At 46.6% G+C, this 19,792-nt stretch overlaps 1 protein-coding gene across 1 annotated transcript; it reads right to left on the bottom strand.

Annotated features, from left to right (window-relative positions):
• Nucleotides 1-14,520: 14,520 nt before the first annotated feature.
• Nucleotides 14,521-16,393, bottom strand: MIND_00277200 (uncharacterized protein; the record flags this gene model as incomplete). Its single annotated transcript, XM_037359644.1, has 4 exons — nt 14,521-14,910; nt 14,956-15,244; nt 15,291-15,430; nt 15,482-16,393. The coding sequence occupies 4 exons, from the start codon at nt 16,391-16,393 to the stop codon at nt 14,521-14,523; spliced, it is 1,731 nt and encodes a 576-aa protein (XP_037224739.1).
• Nucleotides 16,394-19,792: the final 3,399 nt, after the last annotated feature.

The raw sequence follows: 19,792 nt of genomic DNA, 5'->3' as shown, positions 1-19,792 counted from the left end.
TAACAAGATCAAACAATACACAACTTCTCGGAGAGCTTTCTATTACTCCAAATCGCAGGCGTCCTAGGGGTAAAAGGAACAAAGGAAAGAATAAGGCTTCAACACCTGCAGAAGTAGCTCGTGAACAAGGTCAAGCTCAAACAGAAGAAAGAGCTAGTGCTTGGGCAACAGTTGCATCAGCTTTATCTTCAAGACAGTTGGGACAGCGTCCACCTGAAACACCTCAAACTCAAGAAGTTGATCTTGAACTAGTTGAGGAGGATACTGATCCAGAAGTTATTCCAGGAACACCAGGAAATATAACTAGTGATTCCCCTAGTATATTTTTCAGTGCTCCTAAGATTCAAAGATCATACTCTGCATCTTTTCTCCCTAGGTTTCAAGGTCTTGATTCAATACCTTTTCCATATTTAGGTTCATCTATTGGTTCATCATCTTCAGAGGAACCAAAACCTGAGCCTCAAACCAAGTCTGAACCACAGAGTCCAGTTATTTCTATATTTCAAGTACCACCTCCACCTCCACCTCCACCACCTCCACCACCACCTCCTCTAGTACCACCAAAGATGTCTGCAGCAGCAGCATTTAAGATTCCTGAAAATTGGGATAAAAATGCACCCAGTTTTACTACAGAAGATCCTGATGATTTGCAAGAATACATTGACCAAATCAAAAGAATCATTGATAAGGGTGCAATTCCTGCAAATGAACAAAAAGGGATATTGACTCGATATTTGCCTCAGAAGAGACGTGCTATTTGGCAAAGACTGTCAACATTTAAGGACACCACCAAGAGCTTTAATGAATTTGTTGAAGAAGTCAAGTCTTGTTATCCTGAGCTTGAAGAAATCAGACTAGGTAAATTGTCTGAATTGGAAAAGCTCTGCTCTTCAAACCAAGGCATATCAGTTGCTGAAGAAGGAAAACTCAAAAGATTTGGTCTTGAATTTCTGGATCTTGCAGAAAAGTTAATGACAGCTCCAGCCATTCTACTGAACAAGGATGCCTGTGTCAAGTACTTAAGTACACTTGAAGCCTCATTTGCAATGAACTTACAAATGAGTATCAGTACCAAGAATTTACTCAAAGGAGAGTTTCAAGCCACAGCAGCCAGACCAGGTGCAGCAGCTGCACTTGATCCTAGAAAGGAAGATCCCATTTTACTCCAAGACTTGGTCAAGATGGCAGAAAAATTGGCTTCAACAGGAGGAGTCAATGCTACTTTTGGACTGTTGACATCAAGATCAATACAAATCCAGAGGCCATCTTCAACAGCTCTTGTACAGTTAAATTCTTCCACAAATGCACAAGTTGAAGTTTTAGAAGAAGAGATTAATCATGTAAAAGACATGTTGACTTCAATACAGAAGAAGCAAGATTCTAATAATGAGTCAATTATGAAGGCTATTCAAGAAGTTTCCAAAGGTAAAATGAGAGATCCACCACCTCATCAAGATAGAGAGAAGGATAATAATTCCTCTGGTAATACTAGGAATAGATATCGTTCTACTGAAAATTGGAGAGATGCCCGTCAAGGAGGATGTTTCTACTGTGACCAACAAGGGCATTTGCAAGGAAGTTGTCCTATACGTAGAGAACATATCAGCAAAGGCTGGATTAAAGTAGAAATGGGTAGAACTGTTATGATGAATGGATCACCCTTACCTACTGGTGATGCACCAAGGGCACAATTAGTAGAAAGGTATTGGAACAGAAAGAATGGCCAGGCCTATATACAAGTTGAAGATGAATCTGATGAGAATGAGGGAATTTCTGAAATGGAACTCATAAGAGATGAAGCTCAGAGTGAATTAGTACAAATTCGTCAGTATAAATATGAGCTTCAAAAGAGATCTTCAGTACCAACTCCAGAGTTACATACCATGATGGTTCAACCTACTGAAAATAATGTAACTGCTGTTGTACAAGCAGTTCTAGCTGCATTAAATGTGCAGAAGGGCCATGAACAATTTGTGACCACTAGAGGAGGTAAGCAAACCTCAGAGTCTAACTTGGATTTTTAAAGAACTCAAGGATGGAGGCCAAACAGTCTTTAAAGCCTCCTGAGAGAAAATCTACATCAGACTCATCAGAAAATTGGAGAAAGCAACAGAAAAATAGAAAAGATACTAATGAAAAACCAGAAGCAGAACTAGGGAACTCTGAAAGGAAAAGAGTTCATAGCTCAAATACTTCTGAGGGAATTTCAAAAGAAACCAGTGTGGAATTACCTTATAAACTTGTAAAGCCTTTGAATGAGGTTACTCAAGAATCAAGTTTTGAAAAAGAAGAGCAACCTTTCAAACAATTTGAAGTCAATCCTGATGAAAAGCTCTACAGGATAAGGGCTCCAATCCAAAGAGAAGGCCTTGCAAATGAGGTAATGGACAGGATTCATGAGACCACCATTCCATTAACATTGGGAGAAGTATTAGGAATTTCCCCAGAATTAAGAGAGCTTGAAAAGTTGAAACTAACTAGAGTGAGACTGCCAGTGGCATCTCAAGTCCAACAATCTATGCAATCCTCTGATGAAATTATGTTTCCCTTTCAAAATATGCCTGATTTCAATTTTGAATATGATGCCCTTGATATCTCTGATATACCCTCTGTACACGGTGTATTTATAACCAGTACAGTTATAGATAATATACCGGCTGGATCGGTTATAGCAAAGGACCCTTATTTACAATACCTGGAAAGTTTACCAAAGGATGAGAGACCAAAGCAAGTATATGTTGCAAGAGACTCAGTCCCTTTGAAAGTGACTTTTCCAATAATAAATGGACAAAAACCAGTAGAATCTGTGTTGGATTCTGGTTCCCAAATAGTTTCAATGTCACTTGAGCAGGCTCAAGAGTCCAAGCTTAGTTGGGATCCAGGAATTAGAATATATATGGAGAGTGCAAATGGAACCATGGAGCAATCTATTGGCATGTCCAGAAATGTACCATTCAAATGGGGAGAAATGACTGTTTATTTACAGGTCCACATCTTGAATAGTCCAGCATACAAAGTACTGTTAGGAAGGCCATTTGATACACTGACTCATAGTCAAGTAATCAACTCAAAAGATGGTCAGGTACTGACTTTAACAGATCCCAATACAAGTAAAGTATATACCATTCAGACATATGATAGAATGTCAAATCAGCAAAAGTCAAATAAGGCAAATACTAATTCTGACTGTGACAAGAGTGAACTCTCCAAAGCCAGCTTGAAGACCCAAAAGGGTTTTCATCAATCTTCGATGAATTTCTGACTAATCAGGATGGAGAAGAGCTAGCTATTCAAGTTGACCATGATCCTAGTTCAGGATTTAGAATTTGTGCAATATTCAAACCAAAACAACATAGGTTGACTCCTACAGAAATCAAAGAAGCATATATTAGTGCTTCTAGGGAGTGTAAAAATATCAAAGCTGATACCAAGGCCTCAGCTTTATTTCAAGAATTTTGTTCAAGGCCAAAGAATAAAACTCCAGGGAGTGGGAAATCCTATGAAATATTTACATGGAGTACTGTCAATAAAGATGGACAGGATGAAACAGAAAAGATACACTCACCATCAGGAATGAATGAAAGAACAGCACATAGTCTTGGTGATGTGCGTTGTGCTTGCTGTCAAATGGTTGATACCATCATACCAGCAGAGACTGATGACAAGAATGAACCTAAATCAGTATTTGCAGGAAAGAAATACAAACCTGTAGGATTGAAAGTGAGACCAGTATATACTGAACTACCAGAAAAGTATAGGATAAAACGCCAGATAATTGGAGATCCACTGCTGAACATGCCTAAATTAAGTGCTAACCCACCAGTGTTTCAACCAACTGGTAGATATACTGAAGAACGCAAACAAATAGTTGAGAAACTGCATGGAGATAAGTTTCTGCAGCCAGAGGAGTATAAAGTACTGCATCATCTCATGAGCAATCAAGAAAGTGCATTTGCATGGAATGATGAAGAAAGAGGAAGCTTCAGACATGATTTCTTCCCTCCAGTTGAATTTCCTGTTATTGAACATGAAACATGGGTTGAGAAAAATATCCCCATTCCTAGAGGGCAACTGGAAGAATTTATCAAAGTCATCAAGAAAAAGATAGATGCTGGAGTATATGAACCATCTAATGCAGCATATCGTAGTAAATTCTTTGGAGTAATCAAGAAAGATGGGAAAAGTATCCGTCTTGTGCATGCATTAGAGCCACTAAATGCAGTTACCATCGCACACTCAGGTATACCACCAGCTACAGAAGAACTTGCAAATCATTTTGCAGGAAGAGCATGTGGTGGATGTCTAGACTTATATTCTGGGTATGATCATAGAGACATAGCAGAAGAGTCAAGAGATTTTACAACTTTCCAGACACCATTTGGAGCACTTATGTTAGTTAAATTACCTCAAGGATGGACAAACTCAGTTCCAATATTCCATGATGATGTCACATTCATTTTGAGAGATGAAATTCCACATGTAACAATACCATATATTGATGACATCCCAGTCCGTGGACCTGGTTCAAGATATCAATTAGCAGATGGTTCATATGAAACACATCCTGATAATCCTGGCATCCGTCGCTTTGTTTGGGAACATTTTGAAAATATCAATAGAGTAATTCAAAGAGTCAAGTACTGTGGAGGCACTCTATCTGGTGCAAAGTCCATCATTTGTGCTGAAGAATTTCATGTTGTTGGCCATCTCTGTTCATTTGAAGGCAGGAAGCCAGACACAGACAGAGTTGGAGTTATTCTGAGATGGGGCCCTTTGAAAGATGTTTCAGATGTTAGGAAATTTCTAGGGACAATTGGAGTCATGAGAATGTTCATAAAGGACTATGGTGTTTTGGCTAGACCAATTCAGAAATTAACTAGAAACGATGAATCATTCCAATGGGGACCAGAGCAAGAACTTGCAATGGAAAAGTTGAAACAGGCAATTGCAACAGCACCATGTTTGAAACCATTGAACTATAATTGGGACTCAGACATTGTCCTGGCAGTTGATACCTCATGGATGGCAATTGGTATACAAATCTACCAATTAGACCCAGATGATCCTAAGAAAAGATACTATGCAAAGTTTGCATCTATCACACTAAATAGAAGAGAGGCTAGATTCTCTCAACCAAAACGCGAACTATATGGCTTGAAGAGAGCACTAGAAGCAATGCAATATTGGCTTTTAGGCTGTAGGAGATTGGTAGTTGAAACAGATGCACTCTATATCAAAGGAATGCTGAACAATCCAGGAATGGGACCTAATGCCACTATTAACCGTTGGATTGAACAAATTCTGATGTTTCACTTTAAGTTGAAACATGTTAGAGGAGTCAACTTTCCTCCAGATGGACTTTCAAGAAGAGAACCACAACCTGGAGATGAGGAATGGTTCCCAGATGAAGAAGAGTTTGAAGATAGCAAACCTCCAGAAGACCATCCAGATTGGGACTACTTTTCAGAGCAGCCTTTGGACTTTGAAGTATTCAAAGAAGATATAGATGAGAGAGGAGGATATATGCAAACACTCCAAGGTGCTGCTGTATCAATTAAAGACTTTGAATCTGAATGTGCCATGGCACAGGAGCAAGAAAATACCCAGATTCAATATATACAATCAATATATAGGTCTGAAGGAATTATAATGCCATCATATCTTTATCAAAAACCAGAAGATGGGTTACTTCCAAATGTTGAATTGAAGTCTAATAAAAGTGAACCATATGTTGAGGACCACAGAAGTCTCAGTGCTAGAGCACAAGATGACAAAATTCAGTTGGTACACACATGGTTGAAAAATCCATTACAAAGGCCGCCAGATATAGGTTTGAATCAGAACCTAAAATACAAGAGATTCATGAAATATAGTAGAAAATTCTTCATGAATTCACAAGGTAAATTATACCGCAGGGGAGATGACTCTATGCATAAATTAGTAGTGGAAAAGCCATATAGAATGTTTATGCTCAGAGCAGCACATGACTCACTTGGACATAAAGGTGTATTTGCAACCAAGTCTCTTATTGAATTAAGATTTTGGTGGCCAGAATTAGAACAGGATGTGAAATGGTATATAAAAACCTGTCATGCCTGTCAGTTAAGGACACAGTCATTAATTAGGAGTCCACCAGTCATTACTGCAACACCAAGTATATTTCAGAAAATACATACTGATGTTATGCATATGAGTGAAAGCTCAAATCAGTGTTCATACATTGTTGATGCAAGATGTGCATTATCGAGGTATCTGGAAGCTAGAGGTTTGAGAAAGCAAAATGCAGAGTCAATTGGGAGATTTCTCCTTGAAGAAATAATATGTAGATGGGGATGTCCAAGTTGGATCATTTCAGACAATGGCACTCCTTTCATAGCTGCTCTTGATTGGCTTAAAAATAAATATGGAATTGTTGGCATACAAATATCTGCATACAATTCCCAAGCCAATGGAATTATTGAAAGAGGACATTGGGATATCAGACAGTCACTTAGTAAAGCTACTGGAGGTGATCTCAAGAAATGGTTCTGGTTTTTACCACAAGTACTATGGGCAGATAGAATCACCATCAGAAGAGGGCTTGGTTGCTCTCCCTATTTTGCAGTCTGTGGAGCACATCCAGTGACTCCATTAGATCTAGAAGAAGCAACATGGCTTGTTGAATATCCAGACAGGATACTATCAACAGATGAATTAGTGGGGTATAGAGCCCAAGCATTAGCAAAGCATACATACCATGTGCAAAAGATGAGAAAAAGAGTTGCAGAATGGAAGCATAAAGATGCCCAGAATTATTCAGAGAAATATAGACATGTCATCAAAGACTATGTATTTAAACCAGGAGACTTAGTCTTAGTCCGTGATACAGTTGCAGAAGGTTCATTGAGCAGCCGCAACAAGAATAGATGGAATGGACCTATGGTTATAATTGCCAGAAGTAAAGGAGGTTCATATATAATCTCAGAAATGAATGGTGCACTATTCCATGGAAAAGTTGCCAGGTTCCGTGTCAGGCCATATGCACAGAGACACAAGCTAAGTCTTGGTGTCAAAGTCCAAGAACTCATAGATATATCTCAAGATAAACTCAATGAGATGATTAATGAGGAAGAGGATGAGGAACTCCAATTTCAGAATAAAGACTTGCAATTTGGAGGCATGAGATTGCATCCTAAAGAAAGAGTGGAGGATGATTTACACTCAGACTCAGACTCAGACTCAGACTCAGAATTAATTTCTGATGATTTAGATGTTATAGAAGACCAGCAGGATGAAGGTCCGAGACGGTCAAAAAGAATTGATAACATCAACAAGGATTGACAAGGTGTTCAAAATATTGAAAGTCGAAGGATTTGATTCCATCAGTGATTTGATCACAATTTGATGATCAAATCAAAAGAGCGACAAGAGTTCATGCATTTACAAAGGAAAACAAAGTACAACTGTGCTACAAGCTTTCCAACATCTCTGCCAACCTAGTAAGAACCCAGAAAAGACAGTATAGTAAGGAGTGGGTAGGTATAGTGCATAGGCCAAGAAAAGACAGGAGTATTCTAAAATAGGAAGCCCAGTCATAGAAGTAACCATAACTATACAACAAGGGGAAGCATAGGTAGAGATCAGAACAGAAATATGGAGAGAACAACTTGAAGCATATAGGAGGGGAAAATCAATAAATAAGGGCAACAGAGAAAAATGAAAGTTGCCCTGGTAATATACAAATGGACAGGGGAGTTGATGGAGTGAAAGAAGTCCAATCCGAGGTTGCCAGTGCCGAGTAGTTGAGCCAGAGATGCCAAATCACCCATTTAGCAACAAAAACCAAGTGGATGATTGACATCAGAACAGTATTCACAACGTCTAGGCCGCCTGAAACAGCAGAAGTTAAAAGGACTTAATAATATAAGTAAAATAACATACGGCGTCAGCGGTCTTGGGGTTGTGAACTGGGACATTGCGGCGGAAGCGCTGTAATTGATTGATGCGCGCGGCGTTGCGTTGAACCGCGGACCGACGGATGGCTTGGCGATTGGCCGCCCGGTTGGAACGTTCGGGGGAGCCATAATCCGCTAAAAGAATCATCGGAAATCAGCGAAAAATCATAAAATGATGGATAGATCATACATCCACTTGAGGACGACGCTGGCGAGAGCGATGTGCGGCCACGGGAGCCATTGTTGGCACCGGAGTTATTGGATTGAACAGCGCCGACGGCCGGGGCACTGCCACCGGTGGGAGCTGCCGCAGACCCATCGGCTGGCCGCAAAATCAATATACATTGTGGTACTACTCAAAAATGACTCACCAGTGGGCTCAGCCGAAGGCTGGAGAGCAGTTGAGGAATCAGGGCATCAAGCTCGTCGCAAGTGTGGCTTACCGAAGCTATAGAAAATAATAGATTAATATGAATAGTGCCTGAATTGAACAGGTACATACCGGGATGTGCCTCCGAAGATGTCATCGGAGCACCGGAGTCAGCAACCACAGAGACAGGTGTTGTGACAATAGGCTGCAGAATTTCGCTCCACATCAGCACACGGTTCAAAACGGCGGATAACAGAGAAGAGAGAATCAAAAGGTATAAATTAATCCGGGCTACTCACCGCATCAGTCGCTCGGTCGACTTCCATAATATCGGGGACCGGCTCACCATGGTTGGCCGAGGAACCGGTGGAAGCCGGCGAAGGAGGACCGCCCGCCGGGGGAGAACCGGAGCCTGAAGAGCTAGATAAACCCGGTGCAGGAGGCATATCGTCGTCGTCGGAGTCGTTGATGACGTACTCAATGCTACGAGGGGTGCGGAACTGGCCAGACCACATTGTTAGACCAAGAATAATAATTAGAAATCGACTCACCGGCCGTGCCCGGTTCTGACGCGCTACCCGGGTACGATGGAGAGCCCCCTCCAGCGCGTTATTACGGAAGTGCGCATGCGGTGGAGGCCCAGCTTCGGCTTTAACTTGATCTGTAATGCGCCGGATGGCTGCGTTGACCGCGCGGAGGCTAGGGTGCAGGATTTAAGTGGTGTTTCAAACCGCGTTTCGAAACAGCTGTTTCAAACCGCTGTTTTTAATTATTTCCAGAAAAAGTGCTGTTTCAAAACACATGACCCGTGGGAAAAATTAGGCAATTCACTGGTTATAGACAGACTTTGGCTCATGCTGTAGCAGCTATACTTACAGCTATAAAGGTAACATCCTAATCAACTATTGTTACTCTCCATTTAATGTCACTGAAGGTCTTTTAAAGGCTTCAAGTGTTACCGTCACATCAGTGATAGGGTCACACCATATACAGACAACACAGAATATAATTTAGGATAGCAAGGGGTACCTTGAAAGCTTGAGAAATGGTGTAAAAGAACAAGTGAATACATAGGCTAGCCCAAAAAATGATTCCAAAGGTCAAAATTGCCATTTTAGGCAATTTTAATCAATCCCTGTTTGCAAACTGGTTTCTAAATTGGCTGGGAGTTCAAACCGGTTTTAATAACCCCCCCATAATTCAATCCTGCACCCTAGCGGAGGCGTTCCAGATCGTCGTCCTTGACATGGCGCGGGACGTCTAGTTCACGACGTTGTTGTACCATGTCAATGCTTGCGCGCAAAACCTTGTTGTTGGCAATGAACTGCGCATAAGGCATCATCTTGGACTATAAAAATGGTCAGTAAATCATCAAACTTGAACTTTAGAAGAAGAAGTACCTGAAAATTGGCCTGATAACGGAAATGCTCGGTAGCATATGCCATATCAGTGAAGGGCATCGTGTTGTTGTAACCAGCCGACACGCGAAGTTGACGCTCGACGACTGGTGGCACACCACGCCGGCGACTGTTGAGCCCGTTGTTCAAGTTGCGAGAAACACGGGGAGTAGAGAAAGACATTCTGAGCAGTAGGAGTGTATGAGAACTGGGAGTGACGATTAAATCGACAGAGGATAGAGGAAAAACCCCCAGTATTTATACTGAAGTAGCTAGGACCTTACAAATCAGGAGCGTGGGTTCTCGGGATAACGGGGGACCGTTAAGAGCTATGAAAAAGGGAGGGGAATAATCAGTATGACATCAGAGAGATTCTGGAATGAGTCATATAATTATTTTCTCACCTGAAAGCAGTAGTAGAGGCCCAGAGTGTTGTTTCCAAGCCCGAGTAGCGGTAAAAATGACTCCAGAAACAAGATTTGCACATGGATCAAAATGGAACCCTGGGTGAAGAAGCCTCGAAGGCCTGGACTCCTAGACTTAAAATGAAGGAGAGAACCAATATAATGGCCAAGAATATGACTGGCCACACAAGAGAAGCTGACAAACAACAAATTTCCCAAAAAGGAAATTTGAGGAATGCAATCGGTAGCGGAGGGAAACCAAAGTGTGGGTATAGCCCTGAGTCATTTGAACCAGAATTGGTAAATGATACCCCACACCCATGCTATTCAAGGATTAAATGACTCCCACACCCACAATAGAGGGAAAATCAATAGTAAATGAATTACATGGGAATACTACATGAAGAACCCTACAGAGATATGCTAGACGGATGGAAGCGAGCTGTGGGAACCTTATGGAAGACCCAGGCACCATCCATGAAGTGATTAAGACGATAGGGCACAGGAAAAACCAGCCCCACCATGACCATGTGGAATGCTTGACATGAGTCAGTATAAAATATCGGAGCTATACAGGAAGGAAGGGGCATCGATAGACTATAGACCTTCAAAATATGGAAGGGAACGAACCAAAACTGACGACACAGGACAAAGTCCTGGAATTGTCAAAATAAGAAGGCGCGTCGATAGACCGGTGTGGCAGCGTGGGACCTTCGGCGACCTCGGAATGTGGTAGAAGCACTCGAGACGATTCTCCCAAGCCCAAGAACGTGAGAATCGGGCCAGAACTGAGCAAATGGCGCACCAGAACCTCGGACAAGCCCATATTTGACTTGTGGGTCGAAGTTGAGGAGATATGGATAGTTGGGGTACATCCCCAGGTATTATTCGTCTGGGACTACGAATTTTAGATGGCTGGCACAGCTAGAACCGTCTTCCAAGACCAGCAAAGCAACGGACAAGTCCGGGAGCAACACTAGCAGAAGCCGGATTTGCGTGAGAAAATTGACCGTGAGAGACCGCCGGAAGCATCGCGAAGGCAGCCGATAGGTACGAGAAAGAGTTCCAGAAGTCCATAGCACCAGAATTGTGGTTCCTAGCCCCAGAGGGAATTGAAGATAAGCGCAAGAAGCAGCCAGCTGGCAGCTGACTCACCCCGAGATCCGTATCACGTAAGCGTGGAGCTGACCGGCACCGGAATCAGAGTGAGCCGATCAGGGTTCAAGGCATATGCAATCCGAGCTGCAACTTATTCCAGATTGTTGGAGTTTAAATCCTACAATATGCAGGAATGTAAGACAAAGCTGATCAATTTTAGATACGCATGATCTCATCAAAATAAAAGTCTAATGTGATGAGATTACTTGAATACTGGCTCAGAAGTGCAAAAATAAAAGCAGATTAGCTTCAGATAAGCCTGTATTATGTGAGATAAGTGGAAAGAAGGTGACATAAACAGAGATAAGGCAGAAGAAAGCAGGAGAATATTCAGAAAATCCAAATGACAAGCCATAAATTATGGAAAAATTCTGGCAAAATATTTGGTGATAATCCTAATATGTTGAAGCAACTACAGGATTATTCAGAGATGAATAGGAATCAGCCATACATTAGGACTATGGAAAATACCTTGGAATGTTCATCTATAGTGTTGCTGAAAAATGTAGGCAATTCTATGCCAGTGAAAAATGTAGCTGGGTTTTGATGAAAAATGTAGTCAATTCAAGTATGATCAGTTGACCGAGGACGGTCAATATTTATGAAAAAGGGAGATGATGAGCTTAGAAATGGAGCACATCTAAAAACTGATAAAAGGGGCTAAATAATTTATTTTAATGCTCCAAATACTTGAGAACATTCCATAATTTCCAGAAGGCTAATTCTATTATTATATTCGTCTAGGCATGTCTAGAGACCTAGAAACATCTAGAAAGGCCAGGAACATCAGTTCTGGACCGCTCTAGTAGCACAGCCACAGAACTCCGGCCTAGGTCTGAGCCAGAACAAGGGTAATCTGTGAGAATGAATTCTAAATTGTGGGTGTAGAACATCCTAATATAGAAGTTTGATTTGGTAGAATATTCTAGAATGCACAGCCACAATGACTCCAACTGAGTCATACTGACTCCAAATGAGTCAGAATGCTTCTTTGTCACATCATTGGTTTAATTGTCACATCATTAGTTATTTTTCTAAACAGTATATAAGGAGCTCAATTGTAGTAGATAGAATAATAGTGAGCACCCCAGGAGACCACTAGTTGTGACACCACCACTGTCACATTAGTTAGTTTTGCTGTGGTATCAAATTGATCTTCCCCAGAGGATTACTGAGGGTGACACCACAACTGTCACAACCGGTAGTTTTGCTGAGGATTCCAACTGTTAGTAAACTCTGAGTGATCCTGTGTATAGTAAGACACAGATATAGTGAACTTGTGCATAGTAAGGCACATCCAGTGAATTTGTGTATAGTAAGACACAACCATAGTAAACCCTGTGCATAGCAGAGCTCGCATAGTGGCGTGGCCGAATGGCGTGCGCCCGCCAAACGCCGGGCGTGCACGCCATTGATGGCTGTGGCGTGGCGTGGGATGGCATTGGACACTGGCGGAGGATTCTCCCCATCGTCGGTCGACATGGATTGAATTGCACCATGCATTCCACTGGCTGTGAGCACTTCCCACAGAGTGGCTTACTACGATTTCGGGCTCGTCCACCGGTGCACTTCGGCCCCTCCGGCATCCACCGGCGAGGGCCGCGAGGGCACTATATGCTTCCCCGTACGCACTCAGAAGGCAGAGGGGCGTCTCAGAAGCCATTGTGGGACACCTTGTGTCATAGACAGGCGTTGAGGTAGCGCTACCCAAGAGCGGCCAGCCCACTTGGCAAGTTGGACTCGGCGCGGCCCACCAGTACCGCCCGGTCGGGGCCCGCGGAGCTCCTCCGGAGTTCATTTGGCGGTGCTCTGTCGCTCCAGTGCGCAGATCCGAGTCATCGAACCCGTGACAGCCCTCCACCTCTGAGTGGCGCCGGCCGGCCGGCCGCCGGCGCATTGGAGCCTGTCGACCGGACTCCGCAAGGTGGCTAGGTGGCAAGTATAAGCAGTAGCCCGGCGACCGCGTTCGATTTCCGTCGAACTTCTGCTTGCGTTATTCGCCCGCGCCGCTGTCTTGACATGCCTGCTTGCTGTCAGCGGTGACCTGAGAGCTTGCCAACTGGCGGTAGGGCTCGGCACCGTACCGTAGTGGTACGGCAGTACGGCGCCGTAGTACGGCTACGGCGCCGTACCGTACCAGGGGTTGATGGTGGCTGGTACGGTACGGTACGGCTCCGGTGAGCCGCCGTACTGACCGTAGCCGTAGCGCCGTATCCGGCCGGGGGTACGGTCGCCTACGGCGGTCGCTTCTGATGGGCCACGGGCCCGCGAATCGTGAGCCGAACGCCGCCTCACGAGGTCCAGAACACCGGCTTGTCAACATCCTCATTGTTGACCGGTGATGGCCGGAGCCGTAGTGATGGTCGCCAAGTGGCAGTACGGTACGGCGACGGTCCGGGAGGCGTCGTATTGCGCCGTAAAAGTACGGCCGTAGCCGTATACGGTACGGCGCCGAGCCCTAACTGGCGGAGCTTGGGCGAGGAGCACCCCGGCCGGGCCCGCGACACCGCTGTTGGCTCTTGTGCAAGTAGCTACACCCGGGACCCGCATACACAACTCGAAGACTCGGATCAAAGTCCGGCGTGAACGCTGGTCGTTGCTAGGCGTTGCTGGGACTTACTAGGCCCCTTACTGGAAGCTTTCAAGGCGGCACTGAGGCTCGTGAGGGTCGGCGACACTCAGCATCTGTGGCGGCCCACGCCAAAATGTCTGGCGTGCCAAGCCGACAGAATGGCGTTGACGCCTGATGGGCTGGCGTTGGCTTTGATCGCCAGCCAAACGCCACTCCCACGCCACGCCACGCCACTTGGCGCTGGCGCACGCCATTCGGCCACGCCAAAACGTTAGCTCTCCTGTGCATAGTAAGGCACAACCATAGTAAGCCCCAAGTAGATTGGCTATAGTAACAGTCAATTTACTTACCTGGTAGTTGAGTATTGGTACTCTTCTGCTAAAATCCTCAACAAACTTCAAACCTTTTGTTGTTCTTTGTTCATCCTTGAAAGTTCTCTTTAATTACAACACTCAACCTTTAAGTTCCACCAGTAGCACATCTGAATCAGTTAGTCGTTTCCTGCGGCTCGAACCCCGAACACAAACACATACATATTTTGGATTTGATTTAGTTGGTTAGATTTGATATTTAGCTACCTAGCTCATTTCCTCCGTGTATTAGTGGTACGCGCTGTAGTATTCTTACTTATTCGCCAATTCCCCGGACCACTGGAGCATATTCTATTCAAGTTCCACCCCCAGCCTCAGTCTCTGAGTCTAGACTTGCGAAACCGCACCGGCGCCTCTACATCCAGCCTATTGAACAGCAGATACCCCGTCTCCGGGTCCACCGGGATGCACAGCACCGCCCCGACATCGACCGTCATCCACCCGTTCCGCCCGCGCATCTCGTAGCTCCGCCCGGCCCACAGCCGGCGCGGCTTCCGCCGGGCGAGCCGCCGGAACAGCACCCAGAGCACCCACGGCGCGTACCAGCCCAGCCCGCCGGGCTGCAGGCGCGCTTGCAGCGAAGCGAGGGACGGAGAGGGCATGGGTTGTGCCTCACCGTCACATCGGCTTGGCCACGCAGACTGCTGTACCCTCGTCACGTTTCCCGCCCAGTCCCCAGTTCCACCCCAGACGTCCTCCGTGGCCTATCCCAGCGCATCAGCACGGTGACAGAAAGAAAACTTCCCCACCTGAACCACCAGCATATCAAACCTCCCAATCCTACCCCTCCTACACCGCTCGCGCAACAACCACTGCGCGGTAAACCGAAGAGGCACGCTATACGGCGGGTCCCGCCGCGCCCGCCCAATGACGTTGACCCGCGCCTGGATGTGCACAACAACGTTGTCCACGCCCGGACGGGGAATGACGTCGATCGTTGCAGCGAGCCGTCGGGGCACTGTGGACGGCCGCGGGCGCGGATGACACAGGAATGGGGCGGCAACCGGATACCACTCGGAAACACCGTTGTCGTAATTTCTGGGGAGCTCAATAACAGCAAACTAAAAAAGGAAAGGAAACAAACATCGTCACGCCGTGCGGCAGCCCGTTGGACGCGACCGTCACGACCCCGCCAGCCAACTCGTGCCGCTCGCTCGCGAGACTTATCTTCGCGATCAGCGGCACCGTGATTTCCAGCTGGGTTAGATTGTCGCGCTGCCCGCGCTATAGTCACAGCAATCAGCAGATGTAAGTATGCCTCCAGAACACACACACCTGGACGACAAGGGATGCAGAGACATCGCCGTCGCCGACGCAGACCCGCGTGGTCTTCGTGACAGGGGAATGTCGCGGCTCGGCGTCGTCTTCGTGTGGCCCTGGCGATGGGTCGGGAAGCGGGGCAAGAGTTAAAAAGGACCGCAGACTCGGAGGAGGGGGAATGGGGGCGGGCAGCGCGGGCGGCTGTGCACCCGGGGGAAGCGGGAGGATGTCGGGAAGAATGGGGGCGGTGGTTGCGGGTGGGGATATTGGAATCAACGGGAGAGGGCGGCTGCTCCGAGGGTCATTCTCGCCACTTTCGGCCTTCGGAGTCGCCCGGCCCGGCCTGTCCTCCCGCTCCAGCAGCAGCTCGCTCGGCGCGGCCTCCGCTGGCCTCAGCGCAACCCGGACGCCTGTCTCTATGGCAAGATTGTAGGCGAACTGGGCCGACTTGTACCACATGGGTGCCCAGACGACCCACTGTGCCGTCAACTCCGAGTCGGAGTCGGTGTCCAGGGGGGCAACGGACACCGCGAGGGCGGCCACTTTGCTCTTGCGTGCAGCGGCGACGATGGCGCTTTCGTGGTGCGCGGCGTATGCACTGAGGACAGACGGCGAGACCAGATGGGCGGTGCTGGATAGGGGGACGGACGTGGTAAGTGCGAGTGGCCCGGGTTTGGGCGGGCAGAACGTGAAGTAGCCGCCGTGAAAGATGTCCTCCGCTGCTGCCAGCGCGTCGGGCGAGAAGCAGGTTCTGGAGGTGTTCCGCGTCGATGTTCCGCTGAAAACGGTCTCCTCGTCGAATGCGTCAGGAGAGTCGGAGTCTAGTGTGGGTACGCCGCTGGGGTACTCAGAGTCGAGAGAGAGGCCGTGGTGGTCATACCGCCATGCGCCTTGGCCCACTTGCTGTGAGTCTGGCTCCAGGGACATGATGTGGAGGAGGGAAGGATGAGGTCACGGTGAGACATCGAGACAGAGTCACGCTGCTCAAACAGCTTACCTCGCAGACTGGCGCGCGACACCATAGTACACCGACGGAAGACACGCGTGATTCCACTACACGCTGACGAACGGAGCCACTGGCAGTGCCACCTATCCACGGCTCACAGCTCCTCCGGACCCGCAGATAGAGAACAACCCGGAAGACTTTCCGCGTGAGTCGACTGCCAATACGATGGTTGTGGCGGGCCGCGCGCGGTCACCTATCTATCCTATCCTATCCAGTGCAGCTCGAGTGTGTTCTGTGTTGTGGTGTGATTTATAAGATCCTTTTTCATTATTCATTCTTCTTCGCTAAAACTGAGACGATTTTGCCATGCTGAACCTTGGAACTGAGCCATATACACCCAACACTAGGTGCAAGCCCAACAGCAGTTTGCTAATGGGAGACCCAATGAGAGTGGAAAGGAAAACAAAGATTTCTTTGTTTCAAACAAAGGAAAAAAATTTGCTTTCAACCTCCTATTGGACCCCCCTTAGCCAACTGCTATTGCCTTTGCTACCAGTGTAACTGAGTGCTGAAACTGAAGTTTTGGAACACATCAAAACTGAACTGTCAGACTGACACTTACGGTGACTTGAATGACCAAAGCTGAACTTTGTAACACCCTGCGGAACTTCCAATAGCAACAGACCTCTGAAACCAAAAAAATGACCATAGTGATTGTGCTGAAGTCCAGGGTTCAAAATATTTTTCCATAATATATTTTAGGATCAAACACCACTAGCCATCAATTTCCTGGATTATATGGCAAGGGCGGATCAAAATACTCTTTAGGAAAGCTTCCTAATTGGGAATTATGACTTACAATTTATTGGGTAAATGGAGAAAAGGGTTTTCTATATAGAGCAGGAAAATCAGGAAGATTTTCAAATTTTCCATACCTGCGGTGCACTAAATTTCCTAATCGGGTAAGAGGTCACATGAAATTCGGCCTGCAGCCAAATTAAACATTTTGGCCAAATGGTCATGAGTCACAGGCCCGCTGAATTGATCGAAATAGGTCAGTACTTGGCACAGCTCTACACAGCGGTGAAGCCCTGGTCAGGGTCCGGGGTGGAAAACCCTGGCCATTGCGGCCAGCACCACAACTACTGTCCTATTTTGATGAAGTGTCTGGCACTTATTCAAAATTCAGGACCAAAATATGCTCCATTTACAAGCTCATCACCAGCTGGTGGTCAACTGGTGGCAAGCTGGAATCCAGATTATTAGATACGGCTGGGAAAATACTTGGCTCCAGCTGAGTTCTTCTGCTGGGCCACAGCTACAGGACAATTGGTGGCAAGGGGGGTTCAACATCCGAATCACGGTTATAGGATTGGAAAGTTTTTTTTTCCGACCCTCCCCTCCTGCCATATAGGGTAATATGTTCCCAGGATTCATATCATGCGACCACTGATGTGATCAAAAATTAGCATAAAAATTTAATCTGTGCAAAACTTTTTTTTCAAAAAGATTTATGTATGTGTATGTGTATATATGTATGTATGTATATACTGTAAGGGCAACCCCGGAGGCCTGAGATCAAGGTCCTAGCAGGGGAGGATCCAAAGCGTGAACATTGGTAAGCGAATACAAATGAAGCTGACCTAGCAGGGGATCCAAAGAGAAGAAACTCTAAGGGTCCGCCTGCTAGGGAGCTGACTATATACTGCTTGTCCGTAGCTGCCGCTGTCAGGCACAGAAGGCTTGGGCGGCGTCGCAGGTGAGGTCCCAGGGCGACCGTCAGGAGGGCGTTGACGGATCGGTGATTGTGCGGGCGAGATGGAGGGCCGGACCGGAGTCAGAACCGGAGTCGGACCGGAATCGGGTGTCAGCGTCGGGCTCGGGCCGTATCGGGGCGTCGGGGGGTCCGACGTCGAAAGGGTCTGAGGAGCACGAGAGATGGGTATTCGCCCGGAGAATAGACGATATTAGCCTAGCGACTACATCTTGTAAGTACGACTTTTATACGCTACGGTATTAGGGATGGATCGGATGGGCGCCAGGTCCCAGGGCGGATCGGATGGGCGCTGCGTAGGGTCGTAGGGGTGAACGGAAGGGGTTGGAAGAATGAGGGGGCATCCAGGAGGACGACGGTATACGGGCCCGTGCGGGCCCGTTCGGGCCCGTGCGGCCTTACGGCCCGGACGGCCCGACCCGAACCGTGACATCACCCCCTCCGTTGTGGGCGGCGCCTCGACGCCCTATGGGTCCGCGTCCCCTGGTCTTGCTTTCGGATTTTCCATCGGCCGTTTACGAGTTCTTCGCGGGGGAGCCATAGGCGTTATATTTTTACAAATGCAACTAGCTACAGCTAGCATAACGGTTGTCAAATACACTGAGCAGGGCTTTTTGTCACATATGTCACATTCCTTCAAAGACTTATTTTATTTATTTAAGACTACTATTATGGTAATTGATGATGGAATTGATGGCATCTAGATAATGTCATCAATGTGGAAACATTTTTGATTGTCATCAAAAGTTTTGATGATTGTAACCAGCTACATCATTTCTGTCCAAATTGGGATTATCAATTATTTTCTATATATATAGTCTTCCAAATTATATAACGGGTCTTCGGCCTGAAGAAAAGGAACTTAACATTCATTTATTAAGTATAATCATTATTAATACTGATGTTATATCAAAGTTTGATCAGTCTTATAGGGGAACAAAAGACAAATGCACTAACTGCACTCAGGCCTTAGTGGAGCTAGTGGATTTGACACCAGGTTGACTCAGTGCACTCAGTGCAGTTGTCAAATGTGCACAACTACAGGTGCGCGGGGCGCGAACGGGTTGAGAGTATAGAAGTCCTCGAGTGCCTCTTCTGCGCCTTCCAGTTTGTCCCGCAATTCCCACGTCCACTCTTCCCGAGGGTAACCTTTCCATTGAATTAGGTACCTTAGGCGGTGTCGTCCTTGCTTGCGTACGAGCCGAAATGGCCTCGACTTCGTAGTGAGGCTCGCCGTCCCGCATTTCTGCCGGGGGTGGTGGGGCGGCCCGTTGATGATCCGCTACGGGGGGGTTCCAGGGTCGTAATAGCGCCGTGTGGAATACGGGGCTTACGCGCCAAGTTGGGGGTAGCACCAGTTCATAGGATGTTTTACCCACTTTGCGCTTAACTTCGAACGGCCCGAACCTCTTGTCGTCTAGTTTTTTTGAGGGTCGATCGCTGGTCAAATTCGTCCCCTGGAGGTAAACTTTGTCCCCTTCGGCGTAATTCGGGTCCGGAGAGTGCTTTCGGTCGTAGTATTTCTTCATCGTTTCCTGGGCTTCTTTCATAGCTTCGGCCGCATCGGCCCGGGCTGTTCGGCAAACACCGTAGCGGCCTCGGTCGG

This window comes from Mycena indigotica (genome assembly GCF_014461135.1).
Source record: "Mycena indigotica strain 171206Taipei chromosome Unknown Mind.scaff0002, whole genome shotgun sequence".
Lineage (NCBI taxonomy): Eukaryota > Fungi > Basidiomycota > Agaricomycetes > Agaricales > Mycenaceae > Mycena > Mycena indigotica.
Note: the sequence above shows the minus strand (reverse complement) of the source record. Positions and strands in the feature narration are given on the sequence as shown.